At 31.5% G+C, this 19,006-nt stretch overlaps 2 protein-coding genes across 3 annotated transcripts; both read right to left on the minus strand.

Moving 5' to 3' along the window:
• Positions 1 to 1,700: 1,700 nt before the first annotated feature.
• On the minus strand, positions 1,701 to 3,718 carry LOC140815959 (homeobox-leucine zipper protein ATHB-13-like). 2 transcript variants are annotated; one of them, XM_073175019.1, is made up of 3 exons: positions 3,422 to 3,718; positions 2,878 to 3,263; positions 1,701 to 2,478 (listed from the first exon to the last, which is right to left on the minus strand). In XM_073175019.1, the coding sequence occupies exons 1-3, from the start codon at positions 3,549 to 3,551 to the stop codon at positions 2,107 to 2,109; spliced, it is 888 nt and encodes a 295-aa protein (XP_073031120.1). In that variant the 5' UTR covers positions 3,552 to 3,718; the 3' UTR covers positions 1,701 to 2,106. The 2 variants fall into 2 exon arrangements, with proteins under 2 accessions (XP_073031120.1, XP_073031121.1); XM_073175020.1 differs by having other exon boundaries at positions 1,708 to 2,463.
• Positions 3,719 to 15,159: 11,441 nt separating this feature from the next.
• On the minus strand, positions 15,160 to 16,513 carry LOC140816962 (transcription factor PRE3-like). The gene is made up of 2 exons (XM_073176482.1): positions 16,153 to 16,513; positions 15,160 to 15,391 (listed from the first exon to the last, which is right to left on the minus strand). Exons 1-2 carry the CDS (start codon positions 16,279 to 16,281, stop codon positions 15,245 to 15,247), a joined length of 276 nt encoding a protein of 91 aa, XP_073032583.1. The 5' UTR covers positions 16,282 to 16,513; the 3' UTR covers positions 15,160 to 15,244.
• Positions 16,514 to 19,006: the final 2,493 nt, after the last annotated feature.

Genomic DNA, 19,006 nt, shown 5'->3' on the forward strand with positions numbered 1-19,006 from the left:
GTATAATCAATGGCCATTTAAATGCATTTTTATGGAAAAAAAATCCTTTGATCTCAATCTAATCATTTATCCCAAAAGCTCGAGTTCATTATATTTGATTGAAAAATTAAAAATAATCGGTCTTTTACGTAAATCTAATTGCGATTTTGACATTTCATGTTGTCACTCCGCTACTATTGTTTTTTCGACAATTTTAGAAATTTTTTCAAATGACGCTGATGTGGTTCTGACGTAGTGTTGATATGACGCTGACTTAACTAGTGTCATGGAAAATAATTAAAATTAAAAAAAATTACAAAAATTGCCAAGAAAGGAATAATAAAGACTCAATTTTAACTAGGGATGTAAATGAACCAAACGGTTTGCGAGCTATTCGAAGCTCGGCTCGATAAAAAGCTCGTTTGAGTTTGTTTGTTAATCATATCAAACCAAGCTCAAGCTCGATTTTGAGCTCGAAAATTTAATCAAACCAAGCTCAAGCCTAAGGATATTAGGCTCGTGAGCTCGCAAACATGTTTGATAATAGGCTCGCGAGCTCGAGCTCGGCTCGTTTAGGTGGCTCGCAAACATGATTTTGGAATATTAAATAATATACTCATTTATTTTTTTTTTTTGCTCTTATTTATGTCGTTTTGGTTATTTATGAATGAATTTACATTTTTATGTCTGATTTAAAATTAGTTTATAGATATATTTAATTTTTAACAAGCTCGATTCAAACTCAAACTCGAGCTCAATTCTATGCTCATCGAGCTCGAAAACGAGACGAGCTCAAGCCAGGCTTGTTAAACATGTTAAACGATCTATTAATGAATCAAGCTCGAGCCTGACTTGATTAACATGCTAAACGAGCTTTTAACGAGCCGAGCTCGAGCTTTTAACGAGCTCAGTAATTTCAATACAAACCAAGTTCGAGCCTGATAACAGAAGCTCGAATCGAGCTCGAGCTCGAGCCTCAAATAATTTTAAACAAATCAAGCTCAAGCCTGATACTGTTTGGTTTGGTTTGTATCGTTTGCATCCCTAATTTTAACGGTATAGTAGACAGACAAAAATGACATAGAGCTAAACCTAGAGTACCAAGAAATCGATTTCCCCTATATTTGAGTATTGACATAACAAATGGTTTATAAATATTTCACTACATCTCCACACTTGTAAGCCATATATAAGTGAAAATTTACAGTAAATTAATATATGTATCGCGCAAAAGTAATTTAATGAAATAATCGAAGTTTCTATGTTGGGGAGATTTTGAATCTTGGACCTTTATCTCGAAGCAACGTATTTTAAAACCTCGAATTTATTGGAAATGACAAAATTAATAATTCTATTACGTGACAATTAATATCTTGGATTTTTTCACGGTCACTTGTAAACACAAGCAAAGAAAAAACTTTTAGTGTGGTCTTCTACGTGAGAATGACATTTTCCCAACTCTCCACGTTTTCTTATGTTGTTCTTCCATTTTATCTCTTTGTCCTTTTCCCCTCCTTGGATTTTGAGCTTGATTCTTTCCCTTCATTTCTCTTTTATCAAATAGTACTTTCCAAAAAATTTAATCCAAATTTCTTTTATCAGTGCTATTGATTGATGGACTGATTACTATTGAGAACGACTCGGAGCCGATAAATAAATTGCCTACAAACAGAAACAGAAACAGAAACAGAAATGACTTTCTGCTTATGTGAATAAGAAAAATGAAGGTGAAAAAATAGACTCCACTCCATTCACTACGGAAATCTTAGGAATATATTAATTCTGTTTTGAGCTGTGGAAGCTATGCCAAGATGGTGAAAATACAGACTTTTGATTTAATAGATTGTGCTAAAATGTATTGTAGGAAAACAAAACTTCCATTCCTTTATTCCCTCCAAGAAACTCTCACCCTCCTCAAGTTGTAGTCCACATTTCTACTGCTTTGTACATCAACCCTAAAATCAAAACAAGAAATTCAATTAATCATAAAAAAACAAGTTGTAAAATATGAGACTTGATCATATATCCCATCTTGATCCCATCCAAATGGGATTTCACCAATGGTTTTGCCAACCAATTTATACTCGATTAACACTCGCTTAAGGCGGAGCCGGAAATCTCCGGTCTTTAATTGAAATGTTGTTGCTCTAGCCATGGCCAAAACCCTGTCTGATCGTCTATCCCGCAAAACATGTTGCACAGGCTTTCTTCCTTCACAGTCGTTTGGTCCATTTTCGGGACCTGAATTTCGGGTCTCGAAGAGTTTTGGAAGAAGTGTGCGATTCCACTACTTTGCCTAAGTGAAGATGGGAAGAAGGCCTTGCTCGTCGTGGGATTTGTGGCTAATTGGCTGTCGATTGCTGGATTTCTTGAAATATCCAGCTTGATCTCTGAGCTGTTTTCACTTCTGTTGCTACAGGAACCTTCTGTTTCTTTGTTGAGATTGATGGATTCTGTTGGCTCCCTTGTCTTCAGTGCCAGTATCTGCAAATCTTGAAACTGTTCAAAATGTGATATATTATTCTAACCAAAAATATATAATTTATATCATCAATTTTTGTTAAATGATTAAAATAATTGAATTCTATCCACATATGAAGCAAGCAATATCTCAAACAAGATAAGCAGCTCAACTTAAATTCAAAATTTTTTCCCACACACACACACACACCTTATACATTCATTGTTGTCTGATTAATATTAAAGCAATAGTTATTTTATGTTAATTGCGCAATGCTCAATCCTTATAACGAAATAATTATGTGTGATACACGAGTTCAAGAATTTTTCAGTGTCGTTTCTTGAACTCGAATTCTTGATTCATGCTGATGTTTAGTTCTAATACACATATATATTCCAAAAAATGAATTTTAATAATAAATTTGAAATATTAATTACCTCAGCATGAAGTTTCTGATTATGAGCTTGAAGGGAATCATTCTCTTTTCTGAGAGCTTCAAATTGTCTCTTAAGAAGTTCGTAATCTGTCTCCAATTGCTTAGTCTTCCATCTAGCTCTCCTGTTCTGAAACCAAATTGCAATCTGTCTAGGCTGAAGCCCGAGGGCTCGGGCCAGCTGCAGCTTTCTTTCGGGCCCCAGCTTGTTCCCTTGTTCAAAGTTCTTCTCCAGAGTCTTCACTTGCTCCATGTTCAGCCTCCTCTTTTTCTCCCCCAGTTGCAATCCGTCGTCGGATAATTCATCTTCCCTCATGTTCATCTCATCACAGCCGTCGATTCCAGTCGAGAACGACATTGATGATCTCTTCCCTAGTGGGGAAGCCACACCTATAACAAGAAAATCATCAACACACACCACGTATAAACTCAAGAATCTTCCTTTTCAAGTGTCATAGAAAAAAATTCTTACTGATAAAAAAGAAAAACAGAATAAAACATCATAAATACTACAGTATATATACAAAATGGGTAAAAAAAAACAGTACCGAGAAATTCGTGGGGACTACATGAAGGAAGAATCAATGGTGCAAGAGAATTGGAGGGATGATTAATGTGATATTGATCATGATCTTGATGAGGGGTTTGTAGCATAAAATTGGAGTGGAAGAATGCCATTTCAGTACATTTTTATGAGCTACAAAATTGGTGCCACCTGCAGTTTAAGCAAGTGGGATACTGATCCACCAGTCATCTTGAACATTTCTTCATAAATGAGTTGCAAATCAAGACCAAAATCATCAATATGAAAGGAAGGGGTGGAGCTGGGAGTGGGAGGGGGTGGACTGCTATTTCATATAGTTTACATTGGATAAATTTTATTTATAGGAGATTATATGTGAATATTTTTCTGTTAAATTAAGTTTAAAATTAAATTGATTAGGTTAAAATTTTGGCTATTGGGTTTTAATGTATTTAATAGATTGGGCATTTAATGTGTAGTGACATAAATGTGATTTTGTTTTTATGATGAACTAAAACAAAAATATCAGAAAATAATGATAGACAATATTTATATATGATTTATGGTTCCCAGATCGAGCGTAATCACTTCTCTAATCTCTACCACATTATAGAAAATAGTTCTGAAGCTCAAAGAAAAGAACACATAGATCTAGAAAATCAAAACTCGTTCTTAAGACGTAAGGATTATGGATTCAGGTACGCTTACGCTTAAGTTTGCATTCAAATTCTTAATGATTTAGCAAGATGGATTTTGTGGTTTATGAATTTTTCATAACAAGTGGTATCAGAGTCATTCCTGCTTTAAATCATTGAGATTTGCTTAAATTTTTGGATATTCTTTGGTTCCAGATGATAAATTTTGTTTGAAATTTTTTTGGTATGGTTTCAGATTTAGAAAATATTTTGGTTGAAAACTAATTTTTCATGTATTCAAGTTGATAGTTTCGAATTACAGTTTAGTTTTTTTTTTGAAAAAATATATCTTCAGAAATTCGAAACTACAGAGTCGCCGCACAATTTCTATCGCGTTCCAGCGCTGAAAAGACTGTGATTCGGGTAGATACAGTTTTTCAAGATATTGGGATAGCGCTGAACGCACGGGGGAGTCCATATATGGTTTCAAGTATGCTTCAACTTAAATTTGCAGTCAAATTTTAAATAATTTAGCATTATTAATTTTGAGGTTTATGGATTTTCTCCAATGGAGTTAAACATATTTCATGTATTTTAAGTCGTCATTGGGCTAGGAATATATATGAGTCGTCAAATATGAATTTAATATGAGATGTATGGATTTAATTAATAATTAATCCCATGATTTTGCTCCAAAGGTGGTGTATAGTTTATCCAATTAATTGGTAATCGAATGGTTAAGCGATACGGTTTTGTATTTCAAACGATTTAATATACTTTTAATTAGAGTTTGGTTATAACGAGGTAGCGGTAATATATTCATTGTACTAAATAAATCAGGAAAATTGCATCTTTAAAAATGTAAGTTTTTCTATTCAATTTTGGCATTCTGTGTCGTCAAATTTCAAAGTTTAACTTATTTTCTTCTTGTTTAATGTATTTTTTATTATTTTTTTCCGGCGTAACTTTCTTATGCGCAATGTCACATAAAATAAACCAAAAGTACAAAAATATAAACATATTGAACAAAAATTACACTTTTTTCTTGTAAACCTGATTGGATTCAAGAAAAGTTTCTTGTTTCTTTGGTATATCGTGCTGCTTGTGTTGACGGATGGCTTTTCAAAATTGTATAAAGTGAGTTTTTTATATTATACGATTTATATTTATAAGAAGTTAGATAGACGAAAAGAAACGGTAGTAAATTCAAAAAAATTTTATTTCTTTGAAGAATAAAGAACCAACAAAGCCGGAATTTAAAAATAAAAAATAAAAAAATGTTGAAAGTGGGGTGTTAGTTTTTCTCATGGACAGTTGTCATTGAAATTTCGAGTAAAAGGGCAAGTAGACACAATTTTGTATAGTTTGATTCCTTTGCTAAAGGAGAGAAAATGGGTTCCTAGGGTAAGAATTTAATAAGAGAAGTGGGTGACCTAAAGGCAGCAAAAAAGGAAGAAAAGTGTTCTTTCTTGAAATCCATAGTTTAATATTTTGATTGTGGGTTTTCATTTTCTTAAATGTTTAATGGATATATGTAATGGGAAAATCTTGAGGTTGTTTTTGGATCGAGAGATTTAGATTTGATGATGTATTTGAAAATTGATTAAAACGAGTTCTCACGCTGAGATGAACTTGAAATTCACGAAAATTATTCACACAAAAAACTAGTTACATTGTGAATTTAAATTCATTGTCAAATGGATTTATCGATCGGAACAAATCAATGAATTTATTATTATAGATTTCAGATCCTTAATCAGTTTCAAATTCTTCAGTCCAAGGGAAATACATGGACAAAGATGGGAGATCATACGTTTGGATTGATGAAGTTGTTATTAAAAAGAATTTAAAAAATTAATTTCAAATTACACTCATTTTTATAAGAATGGGTCTCATTTGAGAACGTCTCACTGGATCTTAATATGTGAGACGGGTCAACCCTACCCATAGTTCACAATAAAAAATAATACTATTAGCACAAAGAAGTAATACATTTTCATGGATAACCCAAATAAGAGATCCGTCTCACAAATATGACCCATGAGACCATCTCAAACAAGTTTTTGCTTTTTATAATTATATGAAATTCATCGCATGTAAATTAATACAAATTTTCGCATGAATTTTCCAATAACTGAAAAAATACGAGAAAAAACTAAATTGATCACGTGAAATTATTTATATAAACTTTTGATATCCCATGTACGAAACACTTGATTGGAAAACAGCATTTTTGTATGTTATCGATAGTTCAACATAACAGTATATTTGGCGATCATATTTTGGAAAGACTATTTGCGATATTTTGAAAATGGGGGAAGCTTTTGCGTAACAATTTGGAGAAGAATAAACATTCAGCTACGTTAAATTTCACATAATCTTAAATAAATACTTAAAATTTTATACAATTTTTAATTTTGCATAAGGCCTAAAAGTGCAATTGTTCCTACATTTTTTTTCCCCTTTTAGGAAAATAGTTTTTTTCCACTAACTTGTTGAACTTTGGGTTTTGATCCATTAAGTTTTCAAATTTTGGGTTTGGTACACAAACTTTTAATTTTCAGATATTTTGGTTCAACCACCAACGCGAGACCTGAAAATGTTTATGTGGCACAGGAAAACACTGACATAGCATCGGAAATGATGACGTGACATCAAAAAATTCTGATTTATCTGATGTCATATCAGCAATTTGATCTAAATAACCGAAAATTAAAAGTTGGTGTAAACTTAATTAGCTAAATTAAACCCAAAACTGGACAAGGTACGTAGTCGACAAAAAAATTATTTTCTCTTCCCTTTTTCATAAGCTAGAGTATCCAAGTTTCCCCCCTTGAGACACATGCACTTGGGATCTATTGGAGTTGAGTTCCATTTTTCCCCATCCCAGTGGCAGTGTTCCAGCTTTACTGTTGCGGCCTAGCTAGCTTCCACCATTAAGTCTGTCATGCCACCGGAATTCGAATACTCTCGTTTTCACATTCACCTTGTCGTACATGCATGGTTGTTGGTTTCTTTAGATCGCACGCGCAATCGATCTTGTTATTTAGTTAACGATCAATTAAAATTAAACACCTCTCAACTTTTTGTTATTTTGATGGGGTCAAGAATGCGAGGATGGCTCCGAGAGAAGGGGTAGGGTTTGCCACCTAACCCTCCAACATACATCATGCATGCACCAAGATGAACCCACCCCCCTTCTCCTTTCCATCTCATTATATATATATATATATATATATATATATATATATATATGAAAGGATTGAAGGGTCATCGAATATATATATGAAAGGATTGAAGGGTCATCGATCTCTTTTTACATAACATTAATTACTTATCTGTTGCTTAATTTGTCCGCGTGCCTCTCCAACTGTGCATTTCTATTCCGTCGCTTCAGTTTTTTCATACAGCGAAACACCAACGTTGTACAAGTGACCCTCGAAATGTCCTTTCTCTTGCTATCTTTCCATTTTCTATGACATCAAATGGAGGCTGTCAGATGTAACGGGCGGAAAATAGAAACATGGTGTTAAAGTATGATCTGAATCATATCACACGACTCCATTGTTGATCGAGAGAGATGATTCAAAGAGGAGAATATTATTGTATAGGAAAAGAATGATCAAAAATTACAAATGAAGTCTTCTACAAAGTATACATTCATTGTTTTGTGTAACTGCTATGATAACAAGACTAATTATCATTCAAGCTAAGAATCTAACTGATAAACGGATTCGTACTAACCAACAACTGATTCAATTGATTTTAACAAGAACCATCTGGTTATCTATCTTTATTTAACACATGGAACTTCTTATCGCTTCAAAATATATATCCACAAGATATATATATATATATATGTGTGTGTGTGTGTGTGTGTGTGTATGGTAATATATATTTGTTATTATGCGATTTTGTTTATCTAGTTTATCAAACTGATCAGTTTTAGACACGAATCTTTCAAGTTTTGGCAATTGTAATCATTTAAACTTACGAGTATTGACATGACAATGGTTAGATTAAAAATAAAATTTGACGACATAGATACCAAAATTATGAAAATATAAAGTTACAAGACCTATAAGATTAAAATTGGGAAAGTAACTCGTTTGGTTTGGTAAGTTATCTTTTTTTTTTTTTTTTTTTGGTTCTCTAATTACTTTTCAATTTTTGTCTTAGTACAATAATTTCTGGATTTCAGTTTATCTACCAATGAAATGATCAATTTTCGTTGAAAAACGCTAATAAGAGGGTAACTAAAGCTGACGTGACCAAAAATTTGTAGATTTTCTTGATTTGAAGGGACGGAAGCAATTAAAGTAAAAAAAAATCGAATTAACTTTACAAGTTTTTTACATTCCACGAGAAAAAATTAATGATTGTGACACCAAAATGTGTTTAATCTACTACTTAATCAGCGTTCTCTTGCGGAAATTGAAGACTTTTATGTAACATCATATCGAAATTATCGCTATGTGACTAGAATATAAGCCATATATATGACTAGCCTGCTTGTTGATTGAGATGGAGATTAAGAATCAAGAGAATACCAATTTTCGGGTCAATCCATGCATTATATTTCTGATTGATGTGGCCAATATTGCTGCTATGGTATCATGCTCTGAGTTGGTTTCACTTTGTACGGTTATCGAATTCTACAAGTTTCGGGTGTATTTTCAAATGCTTCAGCGATCTTTTAAGAATGCCTTTATATTTTCTGAATAAAAGAATTTATTTTCGATATTTTGAGCTTTGATATTCTTGGTCGAAGATTGTTTCTGATTTGAAGATCAATCAATTTGTATTGTTGTTGTTGACAACTTCTTCTAATTAGATTCAAATAAATAAGACTTGAGAATTTAAATATACTTGTAAAATTATGTTTGGATCATGAATTAGGTGGATTTGATTTCAAATCTAACTCCCAAATCCCCTATCTCTTTGACCTCATTTCGAAATTAGTCATTTGATCTAGGACTGTAAATGAATCGAGCAGGGTCGCAAGCTATTCGAATTGGTCCAATAAATATTTGATTTTCGTATTCGAACTTATCGAACTCGAAAACGTGCGAACTTTTGTCGAGCCGAATACGAGTCAAATTTTTTATATATTTAGTTCGCGAGCATCTCGCAAATCTTAATGTTTTTTAATATAATATAATTATATTAAATATATATACATTCCGAACTTCTCAAACTTTTGAATCTTGATTCTGGAACTTTAATATCTGGGAATTAATTTGAATAGATCGTGAATATGTTCGAACATTTTGAGTCAAACTCGAACATAATTTCGAGCCGAACTCGAACAAAAAAAAAATTTAACTTTTCGAGATTCGAAACGAGCTCGAACTGAATATATTTAATTCGGATCGGACTCGAGTCTTAAATTTTTACTGATACTCGACTTGATTCTGTTCCTTTACATCCTTATATTTGACCCCATGATTTCAACAACAAATCTGAAATTCAAACCTTAGACAAGTCATTTCAAATTCATAGATTTTGGATCTTTTCTTTTCGACGTCTCTTCCAAAATCTAAATCCAATGATTCAAACGCATCCTCACATGTTTTTTTTTGTAGTGGCGAAATTATATTTTTACTTCTATAATTTCACATGAATTTTAAATAAAAAAAATTTATGAGCGCCAAATCAAATTCTAACCCAATATTATCTTCTTCTTTTTTAATATTATCAGAGATATTCAAATGAAGGTGAAATGCAATTTATATGCCCATGATTCTTCACTGTATTTATAATATTTAATTTCTATACTAAAAGAAAATACCTATGACGCCCATGTGCCCTTTTCTGCTTCACATCACTCAGTTTCCTCTTTCTTCTTCATTTGAAAGTGATTTCTCAACCACTCCCAATCGACCGTAGGAGTAGGAGTAGGTGGAGGCAGTAACAAAACTTCATTTTATAGCCCCGTCCATTGTAAAGGCAGCTGATCTTAATATAAAATAACTATATTATTTACAATGATTATATATTTATGTTATTATTTTATTTTATTAATATCATATTTTTAACTATAAATTTTGTTTTCATTTTAGTAATAAAAAATCAATATTGTAATTATTTTTTATAGTTGTGAGAATTGTACTACTCAATAAATTATGAGTACAATATTTTTTGAGATTGCATTAGAGTTTAAAGGAGGTGAATAAACTCTTTTAACATTTTCTAAACTTTGTATCAATCATTCTTAACAGCTTTTAGTCAGCTAAAAAATATTTTTGAACGACTAGTTTTTCTATATCACATAAAAGTGAAAAAGTGCGGGAAAGGTCAGATCTGATTAGTGATGAACTATATTTTACATTTTAACATGAAACAATTTGAAATGTATTATGCAAGAATATAGATTGCCTAATGATATAAGACAAGTGAGTTTATGGATGTTGAGAGATAAAACTCCTATGTCATCATTTTTTCCACTTAGGAATTTTTCCACTAAAAGACTTTGGTTTTACAACGACCTGTAACAACTCATTTCAACTAGAACTTATCACTGTCTTATCAGTGATTACTTACAAATCTGGATGTCTAAGAACCCTCGGTACACCAGAAAACAATACAAAAATCGAACCGTCAGTTTTACGGCTTAAGTTGTTGGTGTAGCACATCATGATCCTTGCAGATATGATATATTCTCATATGAGTATGTTAAGTGATCATCTTGAAATCGAAAGATTGAGTGTGCTTGGAGTTCTTGAAAATATGCAGGCTTGAGAATATTAAAAACTTATGTTGATTCAATTTCGATAGTCTTCTTTCTGAATTCTGAATTTATTATTGAAAAGCTCTATCAATCAAATTTTCTTTTCACCGATCATCTGTATTGTTTTCTGACAGAATGGACATGTCGCTTTCAGTCGTTGTATCTATCATTAAATGCCAATTAATGTTCCTTGTTCTTTTGTGAATTTAAGCTCCTTGCTTTTCAAAAAGTTGACACCATGTCCGAAATAGATAGTTGTCTATCAGTCGAAAGTTGGTATGATACTGTGTAATCATTTTAAATATGACAGTTGTTGAATGGCTTGACTAGCATTGTCCTTTTTGAATTTACTCAATTTTGATAAGCGGCATTGTGGTTGAATTTTCAACGATCTGAACACTTGTATTGCTAGTAAGTTTGGCAAATGATATCTTGCAGTTTGAGTTCAGACATTCTGCGACTTGACTTCTTGTCAAAACAATTTGAACTTTGATGCTTTTGTTTAAACGATTTGAACTGATTCAAAAAACCAAAAAACTGAAATTACATTTAAAGAATAACTTGATGTTATTTATCAATCACCAAAACTTATGATACTATAAATATTCTAACAATAGTTAAAAATATCATTACCATAAAAAATCACCACAATATTTTTTTATAATAAAATGAAAAGATAAATATAATTTTGATTTATATTTATAAAAAAAATTGTCAAAAAATTATGTGTATATATATAATATTAGCCCTCGCCTCTACAATGGGCGGGGATATAAAAAAAATTGAAGTTTTGTTGCTGGGCCACTTAGGCCTAGGACGGGGCAGCATGAATCAAATTTTTTTTTTTAAGTTTTATGTTATTTTATTAAAATTAAAAACACGATAGCTTGATAAAGATTTTAGAAAATGACTATAAATTGATACAACCCCGTTGTTTAAATATATAACAAAGGAAAAAAATTGTGTGAGATGGTCTCACGGGTCGTATTTGTGATACGGATATATTATTTGGGTCATCCATGAAAAAGTATTACTTTTTATGATAAGAGTATTACTCTTTATTGTGAATATAGGTAGGGTTGACCTGTCTCACAGATTAAGATCCGTGAGACGGTCTCACATGAGACTCACTCATATAAAAATTATATTATATAATTTAATATTTGGTTGGTTGTCAATTTATTGAAAGATAAACTACGTCATATAATAAATGCTGCTTATTTATTAATAAATGAATTTTCTGATTGTGTACCAAACTATGTCAAATGCATAGTTTGGTATACATGATAGGATAAACATGTGATATATAATATAAGGAAAAGTTAAGGATAAATAAGATTTATGATATTATATTTAATGTTTGTTATGATTTTAGTACGAGTGATTAAATTTATATATTAATTTGTAACGACAAAATTAACTTTATCATAATAAATTTTATAATTTCAAAATTATTGCTTGAGTTCATATTTTTTATCTGTTCATGCGTCGATAGTGCTTGCATGATTTATTTATTTTTACCTAATTTTATATATGATATAATATGATAATTGAGCCCTTGATTTTGTAAGTGAAGTCAAATATCAATTTTTAAGGTTAATCGGGTGATACTAATAATTTTATTGAGATTTATAAAAATTATTTATATAATTATCTCGAACTCATTTACATAATTATCATATCATATAATATATAATATTATATAAATATAAAAATAAATAAAAATATTTATTTGATTTTAATTTCTATCTACTAGCATAGATTTATAAAAATCATTTATAAATTTGAGGATAATTAAGCCATTTGTAGTGTATTTTATCAATAAATTAAAATTATCACACCTAATAGAAGGGACATCTTATCCTTCCAAAAAATTATTTATCAAGGACCCATGATAATATCATGAGCTTTTTAAAAAAATACCAAACACGAGATAAGGAGGATTATTTATCAATCGGTCTCTTTCTTATTCCATATACCAAACTACGCTTTTAAGTTTAATTAATCAGATGTATGTTCTGTTAAATAGGAAGGACTTCTTTATCAAGAAATCAAACTAAGCAGTAAAAGCCTTTAAATTAATATACAGAGTATGTCTTCCTTAACAAGTCAATGAAGTAATTTGCATCTTAAAACATCAATAGCAAAAATAACCAAAGCACAATAATGCAAATATGTGTGGCCAAAATTCGGATAAACAAAATAATTCTTCAATCAACATTTTGTATGGATGTCTTCAAATGTATCCAACATGTAATTATAACACAGTGAAACAACGATACTTCGCATTTGCGAGTTCTTCAGAAAAATCTTTTTTAGTTCTCTCATATCTCGCTCGTCTCGTTTCGCTTTGATGCATTAGTTATTTTTCAATATATATAAAATTGTATTGATCTTGATAGGACTCATTGGATAAATTTCTACAATAGTCTTTCATTATGAAACATATTATTTTAAATATTAAAAATCAAATCTAAAATTTAATAAACATAATATTCTAGAAAGACAAAATTATTATACAAAATCTTCGGAGATTACCGTTTAAAGAGAATACTATCCTCCGGTGTAGGATTGCCTCTGCCAATGTTTTCATGGTTTAGGAGAGAAATATTCCATTCAAAGAGATTTCAAAGAAAAATACACCAAATGTTCGGATGCCTTGAAATTAATAGATGAGTGAATGAAAATAATTAAGAAATGTCTAGCAAACCAAAAGACTTTGGGTATATGGATCTCCCTCCTAAGTCATCAATTTCTTTCAAGATAGGGCTCTTGTGAGACGGTCTCACGAATCTTTATCTGTGAGACGGGTCAACTCTATAGATATTCACAATAAAAAGTAATACTTTTAGCATAAAAAATAATATTTTTTCATGGATGATACAAATAAAATATTTGTCTCACAAAATACGACCTGTGAGACAGTCTCACATAAGTTTTTGTCTTCTTTCAAAGCATGCACTTACCCAAAGGAAGACTGGTTCCTTCTAATACTAATCGATAGTCTATATTTATGTGCTCTCACATACTATAAAAACTAGTGAACTACAAAATAATAATTATTACGTATATATCAATTATGATCGTTAATAGATCGACTTGATTTATAAAATTTTGTTATAATTTTAAATTATTATTAGATAACGATAATAAAATTATATTAAATATATAATTTGTAGATATAATATGTGAATTTTTGAATTTTGAAAGTGAATTAAATATTGTAGTTATAAGTATATTATATGAAAAATATTATTTATCTACATAAACAAAATATTTACGTAAAAACTAACTGATGTCACAAAATCGAGCTAATAAACCTTTATTTGAATATAGATTTGGAAGCTTAACTCAAATGGACCTTGAGAAAATCCATATTCTTGTTTGGGCCATACTAAACTTCAAATTTAACAATTGCATATTTCTCTTCATCCAACCATTGAGATTGGACAGTGTATGTAATGTATGTGTTTACTCAAAATATAGAATCTCTTAAAATTTAAAACAAATAAAATTGCTTTTCAAACCAATTCCTTTTATTTAGTTAACTCGGATCTTGAATATTTCAGACCCGATGTAATTTCAAGAATTAATCAGGATCGAGAACTTAATCATGACATAAACAAAATCGACTCGACCACCGGAATGCCTACTCGTCCGTCGCTAATAAAGTTTGGTTTTGCGGTTTTTTTTTTTTGTCACTATAGTTTTAGCAACGGGATACTGATTTCCTTCGCCAAATAGCGACGGAATTTATAGCTATGTTTCTACTAATTTAGCTAGATAACTAAGTATATGTTCCGTTGCTAAACTTGGTTTAAATAGAAATGTCACAGCGAACCTATTTAATACTATAATACGGTGTGGTTGTATAAAATAAACGATTAGTATGGGTAAACATTCTAAAATATTTGAAGCCTGAAAAAAAATATTTAGGGGGCCAATAATATATTTCAATCTGAATATAAAAATAAATAAATAAACCTCACATGTAGTAATTAAAGTTAGAAACTTTCCAATACTGGAGTTTCCAATATTTTATGTCTCAATTATCGAGTATAAATATTCATTATAATACTTTTTTATGTCTCAATTATCGAGGTGATTTTTTTTTTTCATTTATCTCAAATATATAAATATGTGTGCATATTTAGCAATAATTATTCATTTTTTTCCTAATAATACTCCTATTTAATTTTGAAATTTATTATTAACTAACTATTGTATAGTTAATAAATTAAACATTTATATAAGCCTTCATTAAATTTCGGTAAAATTGGATGGTTGTTTGTTAATTGATCAGGAAATTTATAATTATTATATTCACATATTTTTCAATTGAAATTATTAATTTGGATATTTATTTTATATAGAGCTATATAAATTTAAAGTCTCAAATTTATAGCATTCAAAATCCGTACGATAACCAAAGCCTAGTGTACAATAATGAGAGCAAAAGGTACGAGCCGTGTAAAATCTTTCATCACATTAGCAAGGTCCTAATAATGGCCGCTTGTGCACCGTCGGATGATTCCAAAAGCTCCGACAATCGATCGCTCAGGTCATCAACTTCTCTGTGTAAGTTCCTAATGTAGTTGCAAGTCTCTTGCAACACCTTCGAAGCGGAGACCTGTCCTGATTTAAATCATTCATAAGGCCAAAAATTTATTTGAAAATGATCGGAAAATATATCTACTTCTCTCTTCGTTTAGATATAGGGGAAAAAATGCAACAAAAATATATCATGCTCCAATATTTATTATGATCGGGATACACAAATAAAGATATCATTTCTTTCACGCCCCGAGCCCGGGCCTGCGGCTGCGTGACTGCACAATGGGATCTTATAGCAACTACTTCATGTTCGTCTTCGCTTTACGAAAATGATTAACCCAAGTTGCTATAGAAGTTCGTAAGCCATTATAATCTCATTTTAAATATTTCATTTTTAAGATGTGGGACATGGGTGTCACACTTTTTATACATTTTATGAGATAATTATAATTTTGGTAATGTATATTTATCTTTTTGTAATTTTGTTTATAAATGCTGTTAAATTTCAATATTAACTTGTTATCTTTGTTTTTCTCTTCAAATTTTAGTCTTTCTATGATATGGAACTGATATGTTGACGACATGATGATGTGTGCATTTATTGAATGACTAAAATTTATCAAAAAAAATTGAAAGATAACAGAAAACAAACAAAATCCTTTAATTTATATTTCTGTTGAAAATGTGTTTTATATTCTTCGATTCAACTTGTGAAATCAGGCTCCCATAAAAGATTTTTCCAAAAATGCCAAGAATATAACCAGACATCCCCTTAAAGTCGGAAAAAGTCTAGCACGTATCGTATGACATGCATAGTACTCCGAATGGTAAAATCACCTTGTCGGAGCGGCGCCTGTTGCGAAGTTCAGGGATAAGCTGCTGCAATTTGGAGACAAGATCGGCAATCTGATCCTCACTTATCCTTGAAACTCCGGACTGATTCGAACGTGATCTTCTGCTAGACATTTCCAGTCAATATATATATATATGTAAGTTTGGACCTTAAATTTGAAAGAATGTATATAGTTTTTTTTCAATTCTTGAGTGATTATTGGAGGAGGTAATTGATGGGAAATTGGATTTAAATAAAGTGAAATTAGAAATGAAAGAAGAACTATTGAGGGACAAGTGATGGACAGAGGAATGAAGGAATTTTTGTGAAATGCAAAACACTGATGGAGTAGTGTTGGAGGTGAATGAAGAGACAATGCATGGGGAGAAATAAGTGGGCTATAGCTGTTTTTAAATAGAGGATTTGATACATTAATCTTGCATTGAGTGTGGCATATGTTGAACATAATTAATTAAGAGTAGGTCTCATGTGAGACCGTCTCACGGATCTTAATCTGTGAGACGGGTCAACCCTACCCATATTCACTATAAAAAGTAGTACTCTTAGCATAAAAAGCAATACTATTTCATGGATTACCCAAATAAAGATCCGTCTCACAAAATTTGACCCGTGAGACCGTCTCATACAAGTTTTTGCCATTAATTAATTAAATTTAGGTGAATATATATATACATCTATCATCACTTAAATAAATTTTTATTTTTTTTATCGAATCTATATAATTATATTTATGATTAAATGTAAATATGAATGTCTTTTGTTTTTTATATTAATTAATAACAATTCTTAACCCTAATTTTGACGGTTCAGGGAACAAGCTGCATTTGTTCCCTGAACCGTCAAATTAGGGTTAAGCGTAATAGAAATTTGGTTGCGTATCAGCCAACTTTGCGGGCCTCTGGTGTGTCAGTGTAGGGATGCAACCCACATGTTATCTCACGATCTACAATCACTTTAAATATTTATCAAGTTGATGCAGTTGCAATAACTCGCTTAGGAATCGTGTAATATATATATATATATATATATATGCAAAAACTTGTGTGAGACGGTCTCACGGGTAGTATTTGTGAGACGGATCTCTTATTTGGATCATCCATGAAAAAGTATTACTTTTTATCCTAAAAGTATTACTTTTTATTGTGAATATGGGTAGGGTTGACCCGTCTCACGGATTATGACCCGTGAGACGGTCTCACATGAGACTCACTCATATATATATATATATATATATATATATATATATATATATATATATATATATATATATTTATATATATATATATATATATCTCTGTGTGTGTGTGTGTGTGTGTGTGTGTAGACAAAGATTTGGAGATTTATACGGTCTACATAGATATGGTTGCATAATGGTTCACGATCATGAATTATATTTCGAGGCAAATGTATGATGAGTCATTTAGTAAGAAGTATATCAACTTGTCGACACAAATGGTTGGTATCAGTATTATTTTTGTCAAGTCTTGAAAAAGAGTAGCGTCATCGACATTGTTTAATAATTTAAAATCATAAAACAACAAGTCAAATCGTAAATGAAATATTCAAAAGTCAGTCTATTACATAATTTTTATAGTGTCTAACACAACTGCAGAAGAGATAACGTAAAAAAAAAAATAAAGCTAAAACCGATGCTTGTAACTTAATGCCTCGAACTTGATCACCAACCCCAAAACATGTGTTGTTTATTCTCTTTCAATTGATCTTCGCCCTTATCTGGGAAGAGAAATGTGATACCCTTGTCTCACATCTTAAAAATAAAATATTTAAAATGAGTTTATAATGGCTTACAATAGGCTTCTATAGCAACTTGAGTTTCGTAAAACGAGGACGAATACGAAGTATTTGCTATAGAGGCCCATTGTGCAGTCACATAGCCGCGGGCCCGGGCTTAGGGCGTGATAAAATGATATCAGAGCCTGTCACCGGAATGGAACACCGAGAAATAAGTGTTATGCGGGGAAAAGTGCTACGTGCATGGGAGCCACCTCTTGAACCTGCGGGGCAAAGTGCTACATGACGGGAGCGACCTCTTGAACATGTAGGAGCCACCTCTAGATTCTTGGCGTTGGTGGATCGAGTGGTCAGGCCGCGACAAGGACTTTGCGTTCTGAAGGAAGGGTGATTGTGATACCCTTGTCCTGCTAAGTAATCAAGCCACCCATATTTGAATTCAAAGCACACAATTTTGGAATTCAACAACACAATTAACACATGTGTTGATTAGTCAAAAAGAATGAGGTAAGCCATGAGGTTTTATTTTTTGTTTTTTCCCTAAACTTTTCCTATAAATACCCATCCATTCTTCATTTCAAAATCACACCAAAAACACAAATCCTCTCATCTACAATCATAAGTGTAGAAGTGAGATAAAGGATTTAGTGTGAGATTTCTTAAGGAGTGTTTATCCTTGGAAGGAATAGGATTAGTGGAGAGAAAGTGAGTGTTAAAATCAGAGTGTTCTGAGTGAAATACTTTGTATTCTCAATTCTCTTGTCTTCTTTGTTATTAATAAAGAAGTGATCTCCTTGAGAGGTTTAGAGTGGACGTAGCCCAATCTTGGGGTGAACCACTATAAATATTGGTGTCCATCTTATTTATTGTTGATATCACTTATGATGTTCTGCTGCGATGTTACCTCGTTTATTTCCCTGATATCCCAACAACTGGTATCAGAGCTAGATTCTCAAATACTATAGGAAGTCCTCGTATGCTCTGTGGTTGCAGCTTAGTCTGAACTTCCACATCAGAAAAGGCTTTCTAGACAGTATTAGGGAAGTGGTTCTTTTGTGTTCAGGCTTTGACGATTATTCGTTGGTA

Source organism: Primulina eburnea, chromosome 16, assembly GCF_022965805.1.
Source record: "Primulina eburnea isolate SZY01 chromosome 16, ASM2296580v1, whole genome shotgun sequence".
In the NCBI taxonomy this organism is placed as follows: domain Eukaryota; kingdom Viridiplantae; phylum Streptophyta; class Magnoliopsida; order Lamiales; family Gesneriaceae; genus Primulina; species Primulina eburnea.